This window comes from Grus americana, chromosome Z, assembly GCF_028858705.1.
Source record: "Grus americana isolate bGruAme1 chromosome Z, bGruAme1.mat, whole genome shotgun sequence".
In the NCBI taxonomy this organism is placed as follows: Eukaryota; Metazoa; Chordata; class Aves; order Gruiformes; family Gruidae; genus Grus; species Grus americana.
This window is the reverse complement of record NC_072891.1, coordinates 39217884-39240004: the sequence shown is the minus strand read 5'-3', so window position 1 is coordinate 39240004 and position 22121 is coordinate 39217884. Positions and strand designations below refer to the sequence as shown.

Sequence of the window (22121 nt, the reverse complement as noted above, 5' to 3'; positions counted from 1 at the left end):
AAGGCATATTGCAGACATTCCCTAATGCCATTGGCTGGCTCCAAGGAAGCATGCGCTATCTTAATGTTATGGAAAGCCTACTGTTCCCTAGGTGTACAGACAAGCTGATAGTCTCAAAATCGGTACTAAGATCCTGAATGGTGCTCAGCTTCTCTAGAAATTGAGTCCCAAGTCCTCAGATACCAAACTGGTCAAAGCAGATAAGTGTGGAAGATTACAATATCTCCTCTCCTATTTTCTTGATAGTGAAAACACTGTCAAATTCTAGCCAACTTGTTTTATAGTCTTTTATTAGTCATATCTGTATTGATGCTTTTCTGCTTTTCTCCCAAACTAGTTAAAATCAGAAGATATTAAGCAGCTGTGAAAAATGGACCAGAAATTTTCATCATATAAAAGGATTCTGTAGTAAACATTTCATTACCCAACAGAAGGAGACCATTTAACAGCAAAACTCCTAAGTGTTTGCAGATATGCAAATCTAAAAATGCAGTTCCTACATGCCAAGATTCAGATAGATGTTTGACTTTATGTACAAAGTCATTTTACTGAAGCCATAGTACTGTTCACAGGAAGCCTTTTAAGTAAAACTAATAGGAAACTTCAACAGACGGATCATTCCTTCACAGAGAAAGACCAAGTCTTGCTTTCCTTCTAACAGACATAAGTGAACACTGCAGGGATTGTGATAGAAGGACATCTAGGTGCAGGACCAAAAGGTGATTTTTCCCATAAAATCTCAGAGAAATGTCTGAAGTCTAAGATCCAGGTTCATGGATGAAGTCAATGGTTGTTGAAAGTCAACACAGCTGACTTTCCACGTAGTGAATACTATGAATAAGATTAGGAAAATGAAGTAGTAAAGTGGAAAGACCCTTGTAAATAGAGTGAAAGAAGAATATCTAGGGTTTCTTGCTGGTTTCCTTTAAATTTAAAGAATAAGTAGTTGCTAAATTTGTAATTATTCCTCTCTCTGCTTCAAAAGAGTCTTTGATGATGGTCACTGTGTTATGCAATGCCCCAGAGGAAAGTTTCAATTCAAAAGACAATGTCATTTGTGCCATCATACCTGCCTGGACTGCAGTGGAAGTGAACCTAACAAATGCACCACTTGTGGAACAGGTAAGAAAAATTTCCTCTTGCAGTTTTTTCCCCTTCCTTGGCCTTCAAGTTCCCTTCTCCCTCTGCTCTCAGGGCCAGTTGTTAGAGCCAATAAAATAAGTAGTGCTTTTGCAACTGATCTGCATCATAATCTTGTTTTAACCCTGAAGGGGGTTGGAACTCAATTTACTTTTTAAAAAGTACAAGAAAGCAGAACTCTGCATTGTACTTGCATTTTATGCATTTCCCTTGGTATATTTTGAATAGGAGCTACGTTAACAGAAACAGAAAGAGTAGCACAGGAAAAAAAGTACAGAAAACCTATGTAGCCTGCCTCTGGAAAAGAAAGCTTCACACATGCCTCCCCCAGCCTCTACAAAGTATCTGCTACACTGAAATGGAGCAAGCTTGCACAAGCAGGCAGGGACCCAGGGTTCTTTCCGAAACATCTCTCTGGGGAAGACTAGGAAACAAGCATGGTGGGTTCCACCGCAGACTGCTGCGTCCCTACAGCTGGACAAACGGGGCCTGCACAGAGAAGCTTAGCACTAACGCATATAGAAACTTGTCTTTTTGACACATTTCTATAGGTTGAGAGAAAGGGTAAAGCAGCTCTTCTCCTTTTGAAGATCCATTTTAAAAAATATTCCCTCTCGCCTCTGTAAAACCTGATGGGCAAAGAACTGGAAGCTATTACATACAAGTGTGTGTAACTAGCCTGAACTGCCCTTGGGAATGAGTATTTAAGATTTAACTTTCAATTCACTTAATAAAGAGGAAATTTTTGTGAGTTTTTTCCTGAGGACTCACAATGGATTCCCAGCCTTTTTCCTTTTAGATGCTACTTCCATTTCAGCCCTAGTCATTAATGGCCCAAGCTTTATTTGGTACAAAGTGTCTTGACTACAAGAAAACACTAGTATGGCTGGCATTAATTTGTCATACTGATGATGATGCTGACTTTCTCACTTTGGGAAATGTGACTGGATAGACAAAGTTTTCAAATGGTACTTCAGGTCCAATGTGAGGGAGAAGTTGGTATAATTGTTCCCCAAGTCTCTCCCTATGGTGGACAGCAATATAAATTTCTGTATTTCTGTGTATCAAGAAATGAAGACACTGATGAGAGTCACATCCTCAGCATGTTGGAAAAGATCATTGTAAAGATTTGTACATGAAAAGTAAAAGAAACAAAGTCTGAATACTTCTGCTATGGTGCATCAATTATTCTCTATTATAGCTGCTTTCTCTGCAGTTTCAAAAATAAATTATGATAAGCAAATTCTTGCTATATAGTTAAAGCAATCAAATTCACATAGCACAATAATGTATGTAATTTATCCTGTAGGGTAACCCATTAGAAAACTCCCTGTGTTGTAGCTCATGGCACATGGAGTTGTAGGTGTTTTCACAGGTTTCATTCAGAAGGATTTGAAGCAGGGGACCTCCAGTTCCTGCTGTACTAGAGAATGCTATTGCTCTGATAGCAAATAGATGCACGCTTGCTCTTCAGATTCAAATCTAAATGACTCCAGAGTCTAGCTGTGACTAGGATGAGGATTACCGTTTAACCTACTACAGACACAGACTGATCCTTTCCAAAGGCGCAGTGGGCAGCTTTGCTTTCCTAACAGCAATTCTACTTCCACATGTACAATACAGTGTAAATACTTGTATGTTCAGTGCAAGGGAACTCAGTAATGGAAATCTCTTGATCCTTATTTTATTAGACTGATGGATGTAAACAGTAATTATTCACTAGCATGACATCTTTATATGTCATAAATGTCCAGGAACGTGGAAGGTTTGAGGTCCTGAAACTTCTATACATTCTAGCTCATCTGTAAAACCGTACAAATCTAGCCGTCAGTGAACAATATTAATTCTCATCAGCTGCCACACCATTGCTTTGTAAAGCTGCTTCTTGTGCCCAAACGCCCTCTGTTGCTGACATCTTTTTCCTATTTGTTTGCCATACAGATAGAAGAGGGATCGAACGTTTCCTCTACCACGGGGAGTGCCGAGAGAGCTGTCCTCCGGGTCACTACCATTCAGAGCATACCTGCGTGGCTTGCTCTGGCCACTGTGAGGTGTGCCTGAACTCCAGCCACTGCAAAAGATGTTTCAGAGGCTACTACCTTACTCAAAACATATGTCAGAAGCATAGTTGTAGAGAAGGTAAGCATCCTTCAGTAGGAGTTAACAAGTATTCTATTTAATTTGTTGCAGAAATCTGGTGAAGGGTCTTGGTTCTTGTTTTCTTGTTTTCAAATATACAATCACACCTGATCCTGAGGTTCTTAAAGTCCACCTCTAATTCTCGTCTAATATCATGTAAAATAGGAGTATTTTCCTCAAATTGAGTGGGGTTACACAAGAATAAATGAGAGAAGAAATTGCTGTGAATCTTCTGCCCTTTTGGATTTCGATAAAGCTGATTTCCAGGAACCTTGCTGAGTGCTTCCAAATGTTGGCCTTCCATTATCTAGAATTAACCCAAAATTGGTGATTTGCACAACACAGGTGAAGTGGAAGATCCTGACTCTGAAGATTGCATACCATGTACAGATGGATGCCAGAACTGCAATTTGGGTAAATATTCCTTTTATGAACCTTATCCTTATGCTTAAAGTAGGGAAAAATTATTCTTCCTCCCTCTCTTGTCACGAGCCTTTGTACCTGCCGCTGAGCAATTAGTCACTGTGGCATTTTCTCACCAAGTAAACTGTATTTTTCCCAGCGTATTTATTTTTGAACACCATTTCTATATTCTATCTCCCTCATAAATAAGAATATTTTTTGTATTAATTTAGCTATTAATAGTTGCAGTGCTTTTTATTAATAGTTGCAGTGCTTTTTTCCCTCTCCCCCCCCGCCCCCCACTTGAATGCCACACTCGGGCTGAGAGATTTACTGACTTTCTGAAGCCATTGTCAGACACAGAATTTTATCATAAATGTTTGAATTTTCTAGGGCTTAAAATAGATAATTAGTCTGTGCTTTTTCTTTAAGGAAATAGACATAGAACAAATTAGGCTTGTTATATTTCCAAAATCCATTTTTGAAAATGCTAAACTTAGAGACTACCAGGACTATCCATCCCCTCCCTGAATTCAGACAGATTTCCACAGACAGAGGAGTTCATACTGGCCCCACTGGTTTCTCCCACTTGCTCCATAATGCGTTTTGTGGTGTGATGTAACAGGCACTACAGTCAGTACCAAGAGACTGAATGTTGCTATACAGAGGAGGGCGAATAGCAGGAAAGAAAACTGTGAAAGCACTCAATCAGGAAAAAAAAAAAAAACAAAACAACAAATAAACAAAAAAAACCCCCAAACCAGAAATTAATTCCCACCACTGGTCACAACTGCTTTGATGTTCTTTATGCTTTTGTGTCAACAACATTTTTCCCTGGGTAATAAGATTATCATGAATGTTCATACGCACCAACCTTATTTAAGGATTTTCATCACATATTACTTTCTTCTTTCTACCAGTCATCCAATCTAGTATGTCATACCATAAAACTCCCTGTGACTCTGGTCACCAGCTGTTCTGCATGAATGCAGTCAAGTCTAATGCTTTCCTCTGTGACGACACCTGTAGCTTTCAATACTGCTGAATGAAGAGCTGAAGGGACCAAGATTTAACATGATTCCAACTACACTGTGGTCTTTTTTTTGTATGGTGTGGTATCCAGATTCATGTCAGCTGTCTGCTTGGTTGTGGGGAGAAAAAAAGAAGAAAAGAAGTTTAGGGAGAGAATCTGTTTCAATATCAATCTTTATTACTGCTACCAGATGTTACTTTCCTATGGTAATACTTTCGATGCTTTTCACAACACTTGTGACTTAAAAGTCTTTATATCCCTTCTGCAACAGTTTAGTACCAATCCTTGCTTTGAATTAGGGTGAAATGCACTATGAAGAGCAGCTTCTCTTAAAAATAGTCATCGCAGGTACCTCAGAGACTGATTTTCTTTGTATGTAAGCTTAATAAGCCTGCATAAGGAGACTGCAAGACTCTTCATGGGGAGCTGGCATACAGAAAAAGGGGCTGTAATCATTTACCTTTGTCCAAAGAAGATCACTCATCTCCTGAATTTTAATCATCCATAATATTCACTACATATTTACTCTCAGGTTCTTGCACTCAAAGTTCTGATTTAAAACAGGCTTTTGAAAAGCTTCAAAGATCAACAGAATGGATGCAGGTAAAACAAAGACTGAATTAACTTTCGCTGCTGAGTAAAGTCGAAATTATTAAGATGCCAGAGTTTGGTAAGGGGCGTACTATTAAGGAAACTCTTTGGCAGTTACGATACATATATTATTGAGAGTCAAAGAGATTGGTTTAATATTAGCTCTATTTGGAACAGAAGCACAACAGTGGGCTAAAAGCAAGATCCCAAGCGGCTTTTGCAAATTACCACGTGTTCCTGAAATAAAGCATGACCTGTAAACTTCAAACTTAAAATGAATCAGGTAGACATGCTGTTTGCTTATGTTTCTGCTTTTAATATTCAACGCGTTTTCTGGCATATCAATAACTTAATTCATAGATAAGATGAGCAGAGTAATAGGTTTTCTCATGTCTTATCATATTACTGATATAATTAGAGACTTCTGTAAAAAAAAAACCGCAACGGCCCAGCTGAACTGCCTGTCAGAAGAAATGGATTATTTTGAAATCTGTAAAGAAATTACACTGCTATAAAAATAACTTAGAATAGTAACATTTCAAGGTGAGAAAATATGGAATGTGATACATTGTTTCACATCTTTATGGTTTTTCTACAGACTCTTTAAAATTAAGCAAAAGCCACATGATTTTGCAGCCTTCCTTTAACTCATCTTCCTTTCAGTACCACTGAGAAACTTAATCTGAGTAAGAACTGTGAAGCAGGAGTAGGAAAAGCATTCCAATGCTTTGAACTTTTCTACTAGAAGTGCAGCGGAAAGCTCTGGGGAATGCTCTATTAAAAAAAAAGCAAAATGTAGTAATCATAGCAATTGGAATCAAAATTATATAGTTCACATACTGAGAAGCAGTTATTCGTATACAAATGCAAATATATTTCATGCATACTTATGGATCTGCAAAAGACTCAAGATCATTATCTCACAAAAAGTCATCAGGCACCTGCTCTTTCTGATGTGCTTTGAGATCTTTTGATATAAACTGTAAGAGATTGAAATAATTAACTTTTTCAGTTTATACTGAGTACAGGGTCACTTATAGAAGCTGTATGATTTTAAAAAAGGACTATCAGACCACAGTGACATTACATTTTAAGCTGGGAGCAATGAAATGCAAATCATTCTCTTACTGTCTACAAATTACAGAGGTTAATTGATATTTTTCTTTTTTTGTAGAAACAGATCTCGTTTTAAGGAGGGATATATATGCTAATTAAGATAACTGAACTGCCTGATTTCCTACTATCCTGAAGGACAAGAAATTTTTGGCTAAAAATTTTTTTCACAGGACACAAAAGAATAGCTTAAACCACTGCCTGCAGCCTCGGACACTGTTGTCCTGATTTGTGTAGGCAAGAAAATGAGTAAGATTTACTCTCTTTTGGCATGATGCCAGGTGCTAGCAGAACAGAGCAAGCAATGGAGGCAGACTGTGCGGGAAATCTCTCTTCTTGATCAGTAGTCACCCTACAGACAGATTAAGACACAGGTATCCTACTTTTATATCGGTTTGATACTTTACATCCCACAGCAGACATTTCAGAGAAGAATGTAAAACCCACCCAGTAAGAAACACTGCAGGTTATTGTTCACCAGGCATGAGGATACTGCGGTGGAAGATTGACAGTGTTTGTAATATTTTTGGGATCCTCAGGGAATGAAGAATGTCTATTTTCCTCGAAGTTTGGACCCAGTTTTGTTTTAGGGCTCCAGTATGGCAATATATCTTTACTGTATGTACATCGAAGGTCTAAGAGCAAAAATAGGAACTGTCAGAGAGACTTAATCAAGGACAGATAAGTCTTTGTAGTTTAAATACAGATGATGCTTTCTTGTAAATTCAGGCAATACTTTTCTTTCTGATTCATTTCATTAATTCAGAGGCTGCTCATATTTTAAGGACATAAAGAATCTTTAATGCTCACAGCCACTATTCTGCCTGCAGACACTGTCCAGTCCTGGGATATGTAATATGGAAGTTGCCTTAGACAACACTAATTCCAAAAGGATCTATGCCTTTGTGTACACAGTGTCAAAACAAGGGCTATGCACAACAGGGTTCACCTCCCTACCTTCTTCTGCCCACATGCTCTCAAATGCATCGGACTCTGCTTGCTGCTATATTAGCCCAATTGGCATGCCCAAGTGCATGGCATCCCATGAAATCTGAAAGGCAGACTCAAAGGCATTGAAAATTGAGGTGAGAGCCAAAGACAAGTCAAGTCAAGTCTTAAGAGTGACTTCAATATGTATGTTTTATCATAAATTCTTACAGGCTTCAACTACATTCCTACTGCTGTGCACACAAACACAAAATTGGACAAAGTGTGTAAGAAAGTGTGCTGAATAAATTTCAAGTGCACAGTTCCAAGATCATCTTTATGACTTTGGTACCTTAGGTCTGATGACCCAATTTTGTACACTCTGGGCCTACTTTGTAGAGCAGCAATGAGATTTTGCTTCCTCTGATGCAAATAGATCCATGGGAACTGCAGGTATTCGTCACTTCTGACCATCAGGCCATGATTAAATTTTAATGACTTGTCTTCTGGTGGGCACCAGAAAACACCATGAAGTCTACAAAATTAAATTGATTTTCCTCAACAAAGGCAGCTTTTGTAAGAAAAAGTTCTGCTGAAGCAATGTCATTAAGGAGGGGAATGTTCTTTGCAGCATCCACCTTCCACCTCTCAATGTAATTTCACTTACTCACAGATTTAGATCACTTCAGAGTACCAGTCATACTTTCTCCAGACTCTTAAAACTGTAATGAGTTTCAGAAACTTTCTTCAGAGTCAAACTTAATTTTTTTATAAAGCAGTCAGCTATAAGCTGACACTCAGGGCAAGAGATAAAAAATAAGGTAAAACTGCAGAATTTGAGCCACTTAAAGTTAATTATTCCAAGAGAATTTCAGAGTCAATACAATGCAAGAACATAACAATCCTGGCTCTTATTTGATACGTCTAAAATACAATACATGGACCAAAGTGTTTTCTCAAACACTTTCAGCTCTCACTCTCTTTCTAATAATACAATTAGCATTTGCCCTTTTGCACCTGCATAATAAACAGACAAAAATATGAGTACTTATGACAGTGGTAAGTGACAAACTTCTCTGATTTGTAATACCTACTGACTTGCTGTCGTGGTTTAACCCCAGCGGGTAACTAAGCACCACACAGCTCCTCGCTCATCCCTCCCCTGATTTTGATGCTCTTCACAACACTTGTGTCTTAAGGGGATGGGGAGGAGAATGGAAAAAAAGCTTGTGGATTGAGATAAAGACAGTTTAACAGAATAACAAAGGAAGAGAATAATAATAGTACTAGTAGTGGTAATAATAGTAATAAATATATATATACACACACATGTATATATACACACATATATATAAAAAAAACAACTGGTGCACAACTGCAATTGCTCGCCACATGCAGAAGGAAAAAAAAACAACCCAAAGCCCCATCTCTTTCTGAGCACCTGTGGTGGGTTGACCCTGGCTGGAGATCAGGTGCCCCCCAAAGCCATTCTATCACTCCCCCTTCTCAACTGGACAGGGGAAAGAAAATATAACGAGAGGTTCGTGGGTCTAGATAAGTGCAGGGAGAGATCGTTCACTGATCACCATCACAGGCAAAACAGATTCAACTTAGAAAAAATTAATCCAATTTATTATCAAGCAAAACAGAGCAGAGCAATGAGAAATAAAAACAAATCTTAAAACACCTCCCCCCACCCCTCCCTTCTTGCTGGGCTCAACTTCACTCCCCATTTCTCTCCCTCCTCCCCACAGCAGGCAGGGGGCAGGGAATGGGGGTTGTGGTCAGTTCATCATACGTTGTCTCTGCCACTCCTTCCTCCTCAGGGGGAGGACTCCTCACACTCTTCCCCTGCTCCAGTGTGGGGTCCCTCCCACAGGAGACAGTCTTCCACAAACTTCTCCAACATGAGTCCTTCCCCCGGGCTGCAGTTCTTCACAAACTGCTCCAGCGTGGGTCTCTTCCACAGGTCTCAGACCTTCAGGAGCAGACTGCTCCAGTGTGGGTCCCCCACGGGGTCACAAGTCCTGCCAGAAAAACTGCTCTGGTGTGGGGTCCTCTCTCCATGGATCCACAGGTCCTGCCAGGAGCTTGCTCCAGAGTGGGTTTTGCATGGGGTCACAGCCTCCTTCAGGTGTCTCCACCTGCTCCAGCGTGGGGTCCTCCAGAGGCTGCAGGTGGAATTTCTGCTCCACCATCATCCTCCATAAGCTGCAGGGGGACAGCCTACTTCACCATTGTCTTCTCCACGGGCTGCAGGGGAATCTCTGCTCCAGCGCCTGGAGCACCTCCTACCCCTCCTTCTTCACCGACCTGGGTGTCTGCAAAGTTTCTTACATCTTCTCACTCCTCTCTCTGGCTGCAAAAGCTGCTGCTCCTTTTTTTCCACCTTTCTTAACTATGTTATCCCAGAGGTGCTACAACTGTTGCTGATTCACTCAGCCTTGGCCAGCAGCGGGTCCAGCAGCGGGTCTGTCTCAGAGCTGGCTGGCATTGGTCCTGTCACACATAGGGGAAACTTCCAGCAGCTTCTCACAGAAGCCACCTCTGTAGCTCCCCAACTACCAAAACCTTGCCACGTAAACACAATACAGCAGCGAATCTGCCTCCTGGCTAGCTTCCTCAGTTGTATAGGGAGCATGATGTCATATGGTAGGGAATGTCCCTTTGGCCATTCTGGGTCCTGGCTGTGCTCTCCCAGCTTCTTGTGCACCTGGCAGGGCATAGGAAGCTGAAAAGTCCTTGGCTTAGCATAGACACTACAACTGCCTAACAAAAACTAAAACCATCAGTGTGTTATTGATATTATTCTCATACTAAATCCAAAACACAACACTGTACCAGCTACTAGAAAGAAAATAATCTATTCTGGCTGAAACCAGGACACTATCCACCCCTTATTCCACATCATCTATGTCATGCCTAGGTCCTCTACTTCCCAATACATGCCAATTATTCACCATCACTTTTCTTGTCTTGTGATACATACACACAGATAGATATCATTCCCTTACTCTATGGGCCATCCCTCTAAAACGCCAGATGAGTTCTTTTAGTCTGTGACTTTTGGGCTCCATCTGTCATAACAGTCTCTCAGGGCAGGAGAGATAGTGTGTGATGTTGGATGCTGTATCCTGCATCCAAAGCTCATAGCTGATGTATCTAGCATGATCCACGCTCACCAAGCTATAAATAATTCACCTTCATGTTGCTAGCACACTTGGTTACCTGAACCACTTCAATCTCATCAGCCTGATCCACTTGCTGGTTGTTTTGATGTTTCTCAGTGGCCCAACTCTTGGGTACATGGGCATCTGTGTGACATACTTTTACAATTAGTTTCTCTAGCCAGGCAGAAATATCTTGCCACAATGGGGCAGCCCAGATGGGTTTGCCTCTGTGCTGCCAGTTGCTCTGCCTCCATTGCTGTAACCACCCCCACTGGGCATTGGCCACCATCCATGAGTCAGTATAGACACAGAGCACCGGCAACTTCTCTTGTTCAGCAATGTCTAAAGCTAGTTGGATGGCTTTCACCTCTGCAAACTGACTTGATATACTTTCTTCTTCAGCAGCTTCAGCAACTCATTGTGTAGGACTCCATACAGCAGCCTTCTCCCTTCAGTGCTTTCCCACAATGTGACAGGACCCATCAGTGAACAGGGCATATTGCTTCCCATTTTCTGGCAGTTTATTATATGGTGGGGCCAATTCAGCATTCATTACCTCCTCCTCAGGCAATATTCTGAAGTCTGTGCCTTCTGGCCAGTCTGTGATCAGTTCCAGAATTCCTGGGCAACTGCGGTTTCCTATTTGAGACCATTGTGTAATCACTGCAACCTGCTTACTCCACGTAGCATCAGTTGCATGGGGTGTAACAGGGACCCTCCCTTTGAATATCCAGCCCAGCACCAGCAGTCAGAGTGCCAGGAGGGGCTGTGCTTCAGTACCAACCACCTCCAAAGCAGCTCAAACCCCTTCATAGGCTGCCAATATCTCTTTTTCAGTTGGAGTGTAGCAGACCTTGGATCCTCTGTATCCCCAACTCCAAAACCCCAGGGGTCAACCTCAAGTCTCCCCTGGTCCTTTCTGCCAGAGACTCCAGGTAGGGCCATTCTCCCCAACTGCTGTATAGAGCACATTTTTAACATCTGGTCCTGCCCGGACTGCCCCAAGGGCTACTGCATGAACCAGTTCCTGTTTAAGTTGTTCAAAGGCTCGTTGTTGTTCAGGGCCCCGTTTAATATCGTTCTTCTTCTGGGTCACCTGATAAGGCTTACAATCAGACTGTAATTTGGAATGTGCATCCTCCAAAAGCCCACAATGCCTAAGAAAGCTTGTTTCCTTTTTGCTAGTTGGTGGAGACACGGATGCTGTTATGTTGATCACATTCATTGGGATCTGACGATGCCCATCACGCCATTTTATTCCTAAAAACTGGGTCTCCTGTACAGGTCCCTTGACTTTACTTTGTTTTATGGCAAAACTGGCTTTCAGAAGGATTTGGACTATTTTCTTCCGGCTCTCAGAAACCTCTGCTGCTGTGTTGCCCCATGTGATGATGTCATCAACGTATTGTAGGTGTTCTGGAGCCTCACCCTGTTCCAGTGCAGTCTGGATCAGCCCATGGCACATGGTGGGGCTGTTTCCACCCCTGGGGCAGTGCTTCCAGGTGTACTGGGTGCCTCTTCAAGTGAAAACAAACTGTGGCCTGCACTCTGCCACCAAAGGGATTGAGAAAAATGCATTTGCGATATCAGTAGTGGCGTACCACGTGGCTGCCTTTGACTCCAGTTCATAGTCAAGTTCTAGCATGTCCAGCATTGTAGCATTCATCGGCGGCAGCATGACTTCTTTCAGGCCACAGTAGTCTACTGTCAGTCTCCACTCTTCATTAGACTTTTACACTCGCCATATGGGGGCTGTTAAAGGGTGAGCAGGTTCTGCTGATCACTCCTTGGCTCTCCAGTCAACAAATCAGCTTATGGATGGGAGTAAGAGAATCTTGGTTGGTGTGATATTGCCGCCGGTGCACCATTGTGGTAGCGACTGGTACCTGTTCTTCGACCCTCAGCAACCCCACAACAGAACACTCATCCGAGAGACCAGGCAAGGTAGACAGCTGTTTGATTTCCTCTGTTTCCAAAAGCCCACCGGTACCCTTTTGGGTCCTTGAAATACCCTCTCCTGAGGCAGTCTATGCCGAAGATGCATGTGGCCTCTGGGCCAGGCACAATGGGGTGCTTTTGCCACTCATTCCCAGTTAGACTCACTTCAGCTTCCACTACAGTCAGCTGTGGGGATCTCCCTGTCACTCCAGAAATACAGATGGGTTCTGCCCCTTCACGGCTTGATGGCATTAGGGTACACTGTGCACCGGTGTCCAATAGAGCCTTATACTCCTGGGGGTCTGACGTGCCAGGCCATTTGATCCACACACCTGGTTGTCCCTTTCTTCCACCTGGCTGGAGGCAGGGCCTCTCTAGTCTTGGTCATAGCATTCATTACCAACACATGGATTCATGCGGTGCATGTGGGTTCCAATCCCATTCTTGTTACTCACTTCTTGTAAATACAAATCAGTAGCTCCTCCCATAAGATCAGAAGCAAGATCAGCCCTCCTACTCTGACTAGGGAACTGCCCACTGGAGACTGCAGCAGCAAATTTCCTGGAAGAATCCCCATTTGAGATTGTTTTTCCTTGCAATTCACGTACCCGTGCCTCTAGGGTCAAGGTAGATTTTCAATTGCACTTCCTCACGTCCCCTCCGTGGTCATGCAGGTCAAACCACAGGGTACCTCTTAGTATGTACCCTCTATGGCCTCTCTCTTGAGCAGAAGAACACCTGCTCCTAATGGCTGAGATACTGGTCCATACAAGTGGGGCATTGGACATATCCTCTTTGAGTTGCTGGACCTCCTGAGACAATAACTCAAACAGTTTTTTGGATTTTTTGGACAGTTTTTCCATTGCCGAGACACAGGCCCACAGGGAGGAAAAGAGATTTTCTTTGTATTGCTGAAATTGGCCAGCCACTTCATTCACCGTTGGTGCCCGTTCATCTTTCCAGACCAGTACTGCCAATGATTTGGCACATGACAGTGTTGCACTCTGTACAAACCTCCACCACATGGGTCGGGTACATTGGACTTCATCTGGATCTGCGGGTAACTGCACGTTGTCCGGGTCATAATAAACCATCTCCCGCGTGGCTAGTTCCCTCAAGTACTGGATACCTCTCTCCATGGTGGTCCACTCGCCTGGGTGACATATAACATCTTCTTTGAAGGAATACCTTTCCCTCATGCCTAACAAGAGTTGCCTCCAGAGGCTGAAGGCTTGTGTCCGTTTTCCAATCGCCTTGTCAATGACCCCTTCCCTGGACAGGGATCCCAGCTCCTACCCTTTAATTCCAGGCTACTGGCCCCGTTATCCCAGCACCGGAGCAGCCATGTGACAGGTTGCTCACCTAATCGATGACTGAAATCTCTTCACATATGTCTCAGCTCACTTAGGGATAGGGATCGGGTGATTACCTCTGCTTCTGTCTCTTCCTGCTGTTGTTGTGATGGAACTGTTTTGTCATCCTTTACTAAACAAGTTGACTTTTGTGTCCATTTCTTCTTGTACAAAGAGGCAACTGATACCTGTATAGGTTGGTTCTCTGGTTCAGCTGCAGTGCTTGTCGCCAGGGATTGAGTAGCCACAGTGCACGTCACCAAGGTTTGAGTAGATCAGTGCTTATCGCTGGGGTTTGCATCACCACAGTACCTATCTCCAGGGTCTGAGTAGCCACAGTGCTTTTCACGGGGGTTGTGTAACTGCGGTGCCTGTCATCAGATTTTGAATAGCCACAGTACCTGTTGCAGGGGCTTGAGCAGCCGCAGTGCCTGTCTCAAGAGTTGGAGTAGCCACAGTGCCTGTCGCAGGGGTTGATCTCTGGGTGGTGTTCTTCAATAGTCGTTTTACCCTAAACAAGACCTGAACTACATTCAGGAGACCTAGCAATAGAAACATGCTGGTCTGAACATCCCAGGGATATTCAACATTCTGAACAGCTGCAGTAATTAGCTGGGAGAAGAAGGGGAAGGTGAAGGAAGGTGTCTCCCCCACATATTGGCGCTCTCACTAAAAACATTAGTGCGTTATCAACATTTTCCTCATACTAGATACAAAACACAGCATTATGAGTACCTTGTTCATTGAGGAGCTGTATATTTGCAACACCTGGAGCTTAAGTGGATCATTGATAAATTCATAGGAATCAACAGAAGAATAGGTCTTCCTCTCAGAAGGGATTGTGAAAGTCAGGCCTTTTGTTTGCCTTTCTGCCAGTGTCCTCCCATGGAGCCACACATTCCTGATCCAGTTCTTACTCACCTACTTGCTGATTCACTTCCATTTGCCTCACCCAACTTGCAAAAGTACGACATGTTATGATATGAATACTTCTCACGGCTTCCCAGAGATTACTTCATCTCCATGTACCAAAAATATCGTGTATATCACCTTTTGACCCATCCAGGTTTCTGCAGAGAGCAGCACAACATGTCTTTTCCAACCTTTGCACCAGGATTATTTTCAAAGGCTGACACTGAGAATAAAGTGCTCCTCAGAGTGCAGAGTGAAGAATGTTCAGAATGGCCACTGCATTTTTCTCTTTCAAAGATATCTTACAAAAGAGACAAACACCAAGAAACCCCAAGGAGTGTCCCTGAGAATAAAAGTCTGCAAAATAGGCATTTAGGCCCAAGTGTGACTTTTTATTTTAACAAGGTAAAGCCTGAGCAACTCTCAAAGGTCATCCAGAACCCAACTATTTAATCTGGTCTGGGTTACAAGGTCTATGTACAAACATAGGCTATAAAGGCAGAAAGTGAGAATAAATAACATGCAAATGCCCCACAAGATCCATTATACAGAGTGAGATGGGGGGGAAATACAGTCTATAAGGCAGTGGGAGTGAGAGAAAAGGTATTTGGAGAAAATTTAAGGAACCTATGAGATAGCTAAAAGGGCAGCATTTTGAAGAGACTCAAGCTCCTAGGTACGGATTGCAATTCTGGCAGTTGTGCTTGTGATTAATGAGTGAAAAGTGAACTGGTTCCCATAGCAACCTAAGAAACACAAAGGAAAACTTAATTTCTTCAAACCTTCCCTGATGATGAATAGACTTGGGCTTTCAAAATACCAGAGAAAACTATGATAAGGATCCCTTTTTATCTCAGAGTAAATCTTCCTCAAGAGGTTAATCCTGAGGAATGGGGTTTAGATTTGCAGATAATAGGACTTGTTTCCACAGGCTTCTGGAGTGAGAATATGCAATCTGTGCAAAAACAATGCCCAGCAAGATTTGGAACTGTTCTTCTCTGATTTTTCAGTACTGACATTTCAGTGAAGGCAGAACATTACATTAGAGAATGTTGTCTTTCCTAAAGAATAGGTAAAAATGAATTTCCTTGTATGTGGAAGATACAAGATGTATGCATTAAAGAAAACATTCTGTCTTTGAAATTTTTCTTTCTCTGAGAAAGAAAATTACTTCCTGAGTAGAATCCAGGCTTGGGGCAAGTAATTGGAAAAACTTAAGATATAAGATTGAACCATGAGTTCTGCAAACACAGAATGTTCCAGATTTTAGTTTGGAGTTCTCCACAGAAATAAGAGCACAGAAGAAAAATACTGGATCAGACCTAGCTCAGTAGCCACTGACCAAACAATGAATGTACTCCTAAAATTACAAAGACAAACAAAGCATGTATTGCTAGTCCTTCAACAGTTTGCAGTTCAGGAGCTTCATGAATCAAAACAGTAAAGAAATGTTAGCTGCTGAATCATTCTGCTGGAATTACTGAAGAACAAATATATTAAAACAAATATAATCTAAACCATCTGCAGACCAGACCCTCTTTTCAGGGATGTTTGCTGCCTCCCTGGGGCCCAGATCAGGGATGTCACCACAAAACTGATGAGGTTAGTACAGCCTTCAAATTATTACCTATTTCTGCTCTTTCATGTGGGTACCAGTGATGTTTCAACAAGAAGACCAAAGTCAATAAAAACAGATTTCAGGATCCTGGGAAGAATGCTGAAGGATTCAGGAACACAGGTAGTGTTTCCCTCAATCCTCCCATTAATGGGAGACACTGAAAGAAACAGGCGAGCCCAGGACACCAACACCTGGCTCCAAGACTGGTGCCTCCACCAGAACTTTGGGGGTTTTATAGTCACCAGCAAATGCTGGATTCTGCACCTGGGATGGAGTAACTCTGGACACAAATCTAAACTGGGAGAGGAGTGTCTGGAGAGCAGCCCTACAGGAAGGGATCTGGGGGTGCTGGTCAGCATTAAGCTCAATAGGAGTCAGCAGTATGCCCTGGCAGCCAAGAGGGCAAACGCCATCCTGGGGTGCATCAAACACAGCATAACCAGCCGGTCACAAGAGGGGGTTATCCCCCTGTATTCAGCGTCATGCAGCCTCACCCAGAGTACTGTCTGCAGCCCTGGGTCCCACAATTTAAGAAGGATGTGAAAGTCCTTGAATGCATCTGGAGGAGGGCAACAAAGCTGGTGGAAGGGCCAGAAGGCATGGCCTGTGAGGAGTGTCTGAGGACTCTGGGTTTGTCTAGTTTGAAGAAAGGGAGGGTGAGGGGCGACCTCATTGCTCTCTGCAGCTTCCTCAGCAGGGCAAGTGGAGAGGGAGGTGCTGAGCTCTTCTCTCTGGGATGCAGTGATAGGTCGTGTGGGAATGGCTCAAAGCTGCACCAGGGGAGGTGTAAGCTGTACATTAGGAACCATTTATTTACCAAGCGGGTGGTCAAACCCTGGAACAGGCTTCCTAGAGAGGTGGTTGATGCCCCGTGACTGTCAGCATTTAAGAGGTATTTGGACAATGCCCTTAGTAACAAGCTTTAAATTTTGGAGTGCTTAGGGAGCTGGACTAGATGATCATTGTAGGTCTCTTCCAACTGGAACTATTCTGGTCTAGTTTAGTCTATCTACTCAATTCAAGCAACTCTACCTCACTATGTACTTGTCTCAGTTCTTTGGGTTTATCACATAATCACAGAATGGCAGGGGTTGGAAGGGACCTGCGGAGATCTAGTCCAACCCCCTGCTAAAGCGGGATCACCTAGGGCAGGTTGCACAGGATTGCGTCCAGACAGGTTTTGAATATCTCCAGAGAAGTAGACTCCACAACCTCTCTGGGCAGCGTGTTCCAGTGCTTGGTCACCCTCACAGTGAAGAAGTTTTTCCTCATGTTGAGATGGAACTTCCTGGGTTCCAGTTTATACCAGCCTAAAGCTCAGGGTCTTGATCTTTCAAATAAGGAATTGTATTACCGAACCACTTACTGACTGCAGCAGTGCAATTATTGGATTCTCCCCATATAGAGAAGATGTTTCCCAGATGAGACCTGCCTGCGTAAATATGTTTTGTTAATGGAGGACCAATGGAATCCAGCTGTTCATATTAGTGGTAAAACCTGCATTGATGCCTGTGGTGTAAACTTAGGACCTCTGGCCCACAGTCTGCATTCTTGCCTGTAGGAGAGCACTCTTTGTGTAATGCTATTCACTCAGAGGAACTACCTATGCAGTAAGAAACTATTCAAACATAAGGGACCATCTCAGCATAATAAGTGTTTTCAGAAAATGCACCTCAACACACAGAAAGTTTACGCGGTTTATGCAGCTTTCATGCTTCTTGAAATCATCACATTGAGATTTTGGTAGGTGGAAACAATGGCCAATAGAGTAAGTACAAAAGATAACATAACATCCAAGTGATAGAATAAAATCTAAGGCAAATAAAATTAATGCCCTTTCTTAATTGTTAGATAGCACTGCAGATGTCCTGATTTCATATCTATTGAAGTACTCTTACCTTTTATTTTACTTGGAATAAGAATGAGCCACTTCATTCTTCTTTGTAGCCCTGTAAGCAATAACTTCTCTGGTTGATATATTTTGGAGCTTTATGTGCAGGGTAAATCTTGCTACAGCACTGGCCAACTATGTCTGGTGAGAGACTAGAGCATTTTGACACAATTTTTTTTTTTAAGTCAGTTTTTTTAAATTTTCTATTCCTTCAAGTTTCATGATTGCTCCCAAAATTTGGTGCCTTTATCAACATGCACACAAGTATTTATGTATTTATCAACATTTCACCTCAGTTATACAAACTCTAGAACTATTTCAGGCAATGAATATTATAATGCTAATCTTTTGTTTCATTTCATTTTATCTGCACTTCATTTCTACTTCTAACTACAACATATTAAAATCCTTATTTGAACAGGAAAATATGCCTCATTCCCTTTATTTTGTCAATGAAATGCAATAACAGCAAGTGACATTATTCTTCTTTAGAGTAAGGTAATTGAGATTAGAGCTGTGTGGTTCTTTCCAGTTAACCGGCTGTACAGCAAGAATAATGCTCAGAACAGTTTTTTGTTTTATTTGTCTCATTTTCATGCTAATTAAAGGTAGCTTTAATTTTAAACAAAAAAATTTACAAAACCTAAATAGAGGTAATTTTAGTAAAAGTATATTTTTGGAAGAGATTAAGTTTATTCAAAGTATTTTTTTTCTTTTATGCCTTAAAAATACATATATTTTTAATTCATTAAATACCTTGGCTGAACCAAAATTATAGTTTTTGGCCAAAGCAAATACTGATGCTGTTTTTTCACCATATAAATCTAACTGACAACAGAATCCAGCTTTTTTCTTGGTTAAAATTCACAATCTCTTCTTTCTCCCACTTCCTGGTAATATGACTTGTCAAAATAAATTATAATGTCAGAAATGAGAAGAAAGAAGATAAAGCAGATTTACTGACAAAAAAGACACACACACAAAATAAAATTAAAAAAATAAAATTAAAAAGAAAAAAAAAAAGACACAGACAAACAAATACCTTCTCACATGACAAAGATCCAAACCAGAGTCCTTGGTTCCACAACAGAAACCTTCATTTTTAAGGCTTACTGAAAGCTGAGGTTTCAGTTGGGTCCATGTCTAGTCAAAATTCTTATTATGTTTGGATTGTACATTTCAGTTATTTTAATTGGGATACCATAAAAACTAAAGAAAAAATGGTCTAATGTAGTTAAAATATATGATTACTCTTGTTGGTGATATATTACAATTTATAGTACTTTTTTTAGATTATTGTAAATTATTGTTCAGGGAAATGTAAAAGGCAAATAAAATCTAGCAGTAACTGTTGAAATTAAACAATTACTGCAGGCTGGCCCTTAAAGTAAAACTGCAATGTAATATAAAATCATTTTCAGTCATTACATTTAATTAAACTGGAAAAGAAAGGTAAACCAGGCATTAAGTCCCAGGCAGTAAATATCCTGAACTTCTCCTGAATGCAAAAAAGGTTGAGTGTATTCAGCACATTCTGAGCCAATAAATAGGTCAAGAAATTTAATTTAAAAAAAAAATTATAAACAAAACAGGAAGCTAAATTAAGTTACAGTCTAAATACAAATCCTGCAGAATGTACCCTTGCACTTAACTTCAACTCCCAGCTTTATTGTATACAGTAGATAAAGTCAAGAATGCATAGGAGTCATTGCAAGATCTGGGTCTAATTAGACGGGATATTTTGAGTGCTACTCAAAAGTACAGTGGGCTAGCCATGTAAAGTTTCCAGAATTGGGATCTGTCTAAATACCATGAACACTCAAACATAGTGAAACAGTGACAAGTATTTCCAAAACGCTCTGGAGCTCGTTTTTAATATGAATGAACTTATGTACTAAATATTTCATTAAGCCTTTACAGTAATACTACCAAAAAAAAAAAAATCACTTACAGTGTTCCTCTACATATCTGAACAAAAATACCCTTCCAGCACAACAATGCTCTGCTTGTAATGCTAATTCCCATACTTCCCTCCCAGAGTAGAAAAAAACACTAATTCATGTCAAATCAGAGAGTTCCAACAGAATGCATGAATGTTTGGCCTTTGACCAATATTTAATATTTGCACGTACCTTTTCTGTATTATAACATAGCTGCACTCCAAAAGTATTGTATTTGAGAAGGGTGGCGGGTGGAGGAGGGAACAGGAGTATCAGTTTATTACAGACAAGGAGAGAAACCAAATGACTTTTTCTATGAACTCTAGATGATCTTTACTTATCTAAGAAAACTGCAATAAAACCAGAAAGTCACAAGAGGACTTGTTTGTGTCTGAGGCCTTATATTTTAAAATTGGTTGAATCCTGTTTCCAGTGCTATCAAGATCACTTTCATTTCTGTCTTCAAAAGAGTGGCACATGCTCAACATAGTGGAAATCAATGCAAATGGAAACTGTAAAATATAGATTATCAATTCTCAGGAAAACAGGTCTTCTGGAGCATGACATACCTACCAACCCACTTTGTGCCACAGAGATCTCATTATTTTATGGGCAAGTGAAGGTCTCAGTGAACATAGGATGTTTGCCACTGCTAGTCCAAGAATTGATTGTGGCAGATTTTAAAGGAACCACTGTTGAAGAACTGCATATGTATATCCATAAAATTCCCTAGACTTAGTTCATTCTTAAAATTAATTTCCAGGATTTTGGAAACACAGCATGTATTAAATATCAAATTCACTATTGCAGGAATAGTTGCATATTTAGTATTCTCTCTGCCTGCTATCAGATGGTTGCCCCCTTTGCATTCCTTTCTAAACTGAGTTCATTATCTCTCCACAGTTTAAATTCAGAAACTATGACTAAGTATAGAAGGTGGAAGAGCTTCTATTTAGTGTGTATGTCTTTAAGAGAAAGAACAATGGTTCTGTAAGGGTTGATAAATAACATAAGATAGTAAACAAATTGGCAAATGAACTTAGGCCACACTAGCCCAATGACTGAATGTTTTCATTCTGCAAAATTGTCAAGAAATTATCCCCCCACCTCCAAAATCTTAGGTTTGAAGAAAGACTCAATGCATTCCCAAACGAAATACAGCAAACCATCTATTCCTATGAAATTCATGGCCTTCTAATAAGGTATTTACTATTACTGCTTCTGTGTAAACTTTGTGTAAACAGCAGAATGCAAGTGCTAGTTGTAATACACTTTTTTGCCCTCTCTACAATATGTATTCTAATCCACAACAAACAAACAATTTTTACCCATTCATTCCTAGATACTTTCCCTTGGATCCTAAACCAACTCAAAATACATAGTCTTTACTTAATGGTCACTTACTTAATACTTAATTTTTCTAATCTCTTTCCAGAGGACAACCAGACATTGTGTCTTTGTTTGCAATTACTGCTGAGATCTGTCTCAAATTGAGCTATATAGAGAGTCATCAATACAGGCAAAACTGAGAGGGCAGTTAGTAAAGAAAAATGTCATCAGAACCTCCCACAGGCAAGAGAGGAAAGAGTCCTTTCTTCATAAAAGCCAGAAAGTACATGGAGAGTTAGTTACTAAACCCTTAAGCAACCCCAGCAATTTTAACAATGTCTCTTTGATGCGTACTCTATTCTTTCCATCAACAAAACATAAGGACTGTATGTACCAATGCCATAATAATATTCAAAAGATATAAATACACTTATTTATCATCATAACAACCTGGCTGCTAACAATGCTCTATAAATACTGTAAGGAAAAAAAACCCCACACAAATAAATTTGGCAAAATGTGTCTCAGGAAGCGTCTTTATTCAGACACAATATTAGTGTTTCAGGAATCATTCAAAAAGAAGCTCTGGACAAACCCAATGTCTTTTATCTAGAAGTAAAGGAAGA

General features: G+C 41.0%; 1 protein-coding gene across 3 annotated transcripts in view; it reads left to right on the top strand.

Moving 5' to 3' along the window:
* Positions 1–22121, top strand: part of PCSK5 (proprotein convertase subtilisin/kexin type 5) — a 255951-nt gene that overhangs the window by 205356 nt on the left and 28474 nt on the right. For all 3 annotated transcript variants that reach the window (XM_054810046.1, XM_054810045.1, XM_054810047.1), the window contains 3 exons: positions 986–1122; positions 3082–3279; positions 3625–3693. In XM_054810046.1, the coding sequence (XP_054666021.1) occupies positions 986–1122; positions 3082–3279; positions 3625–3693 (404 nt within the window). The remainder of the gene's footprint in view (positions 1–985; positions 1123–3081; positions 3280–3624; positions 3694–22121) is intronic.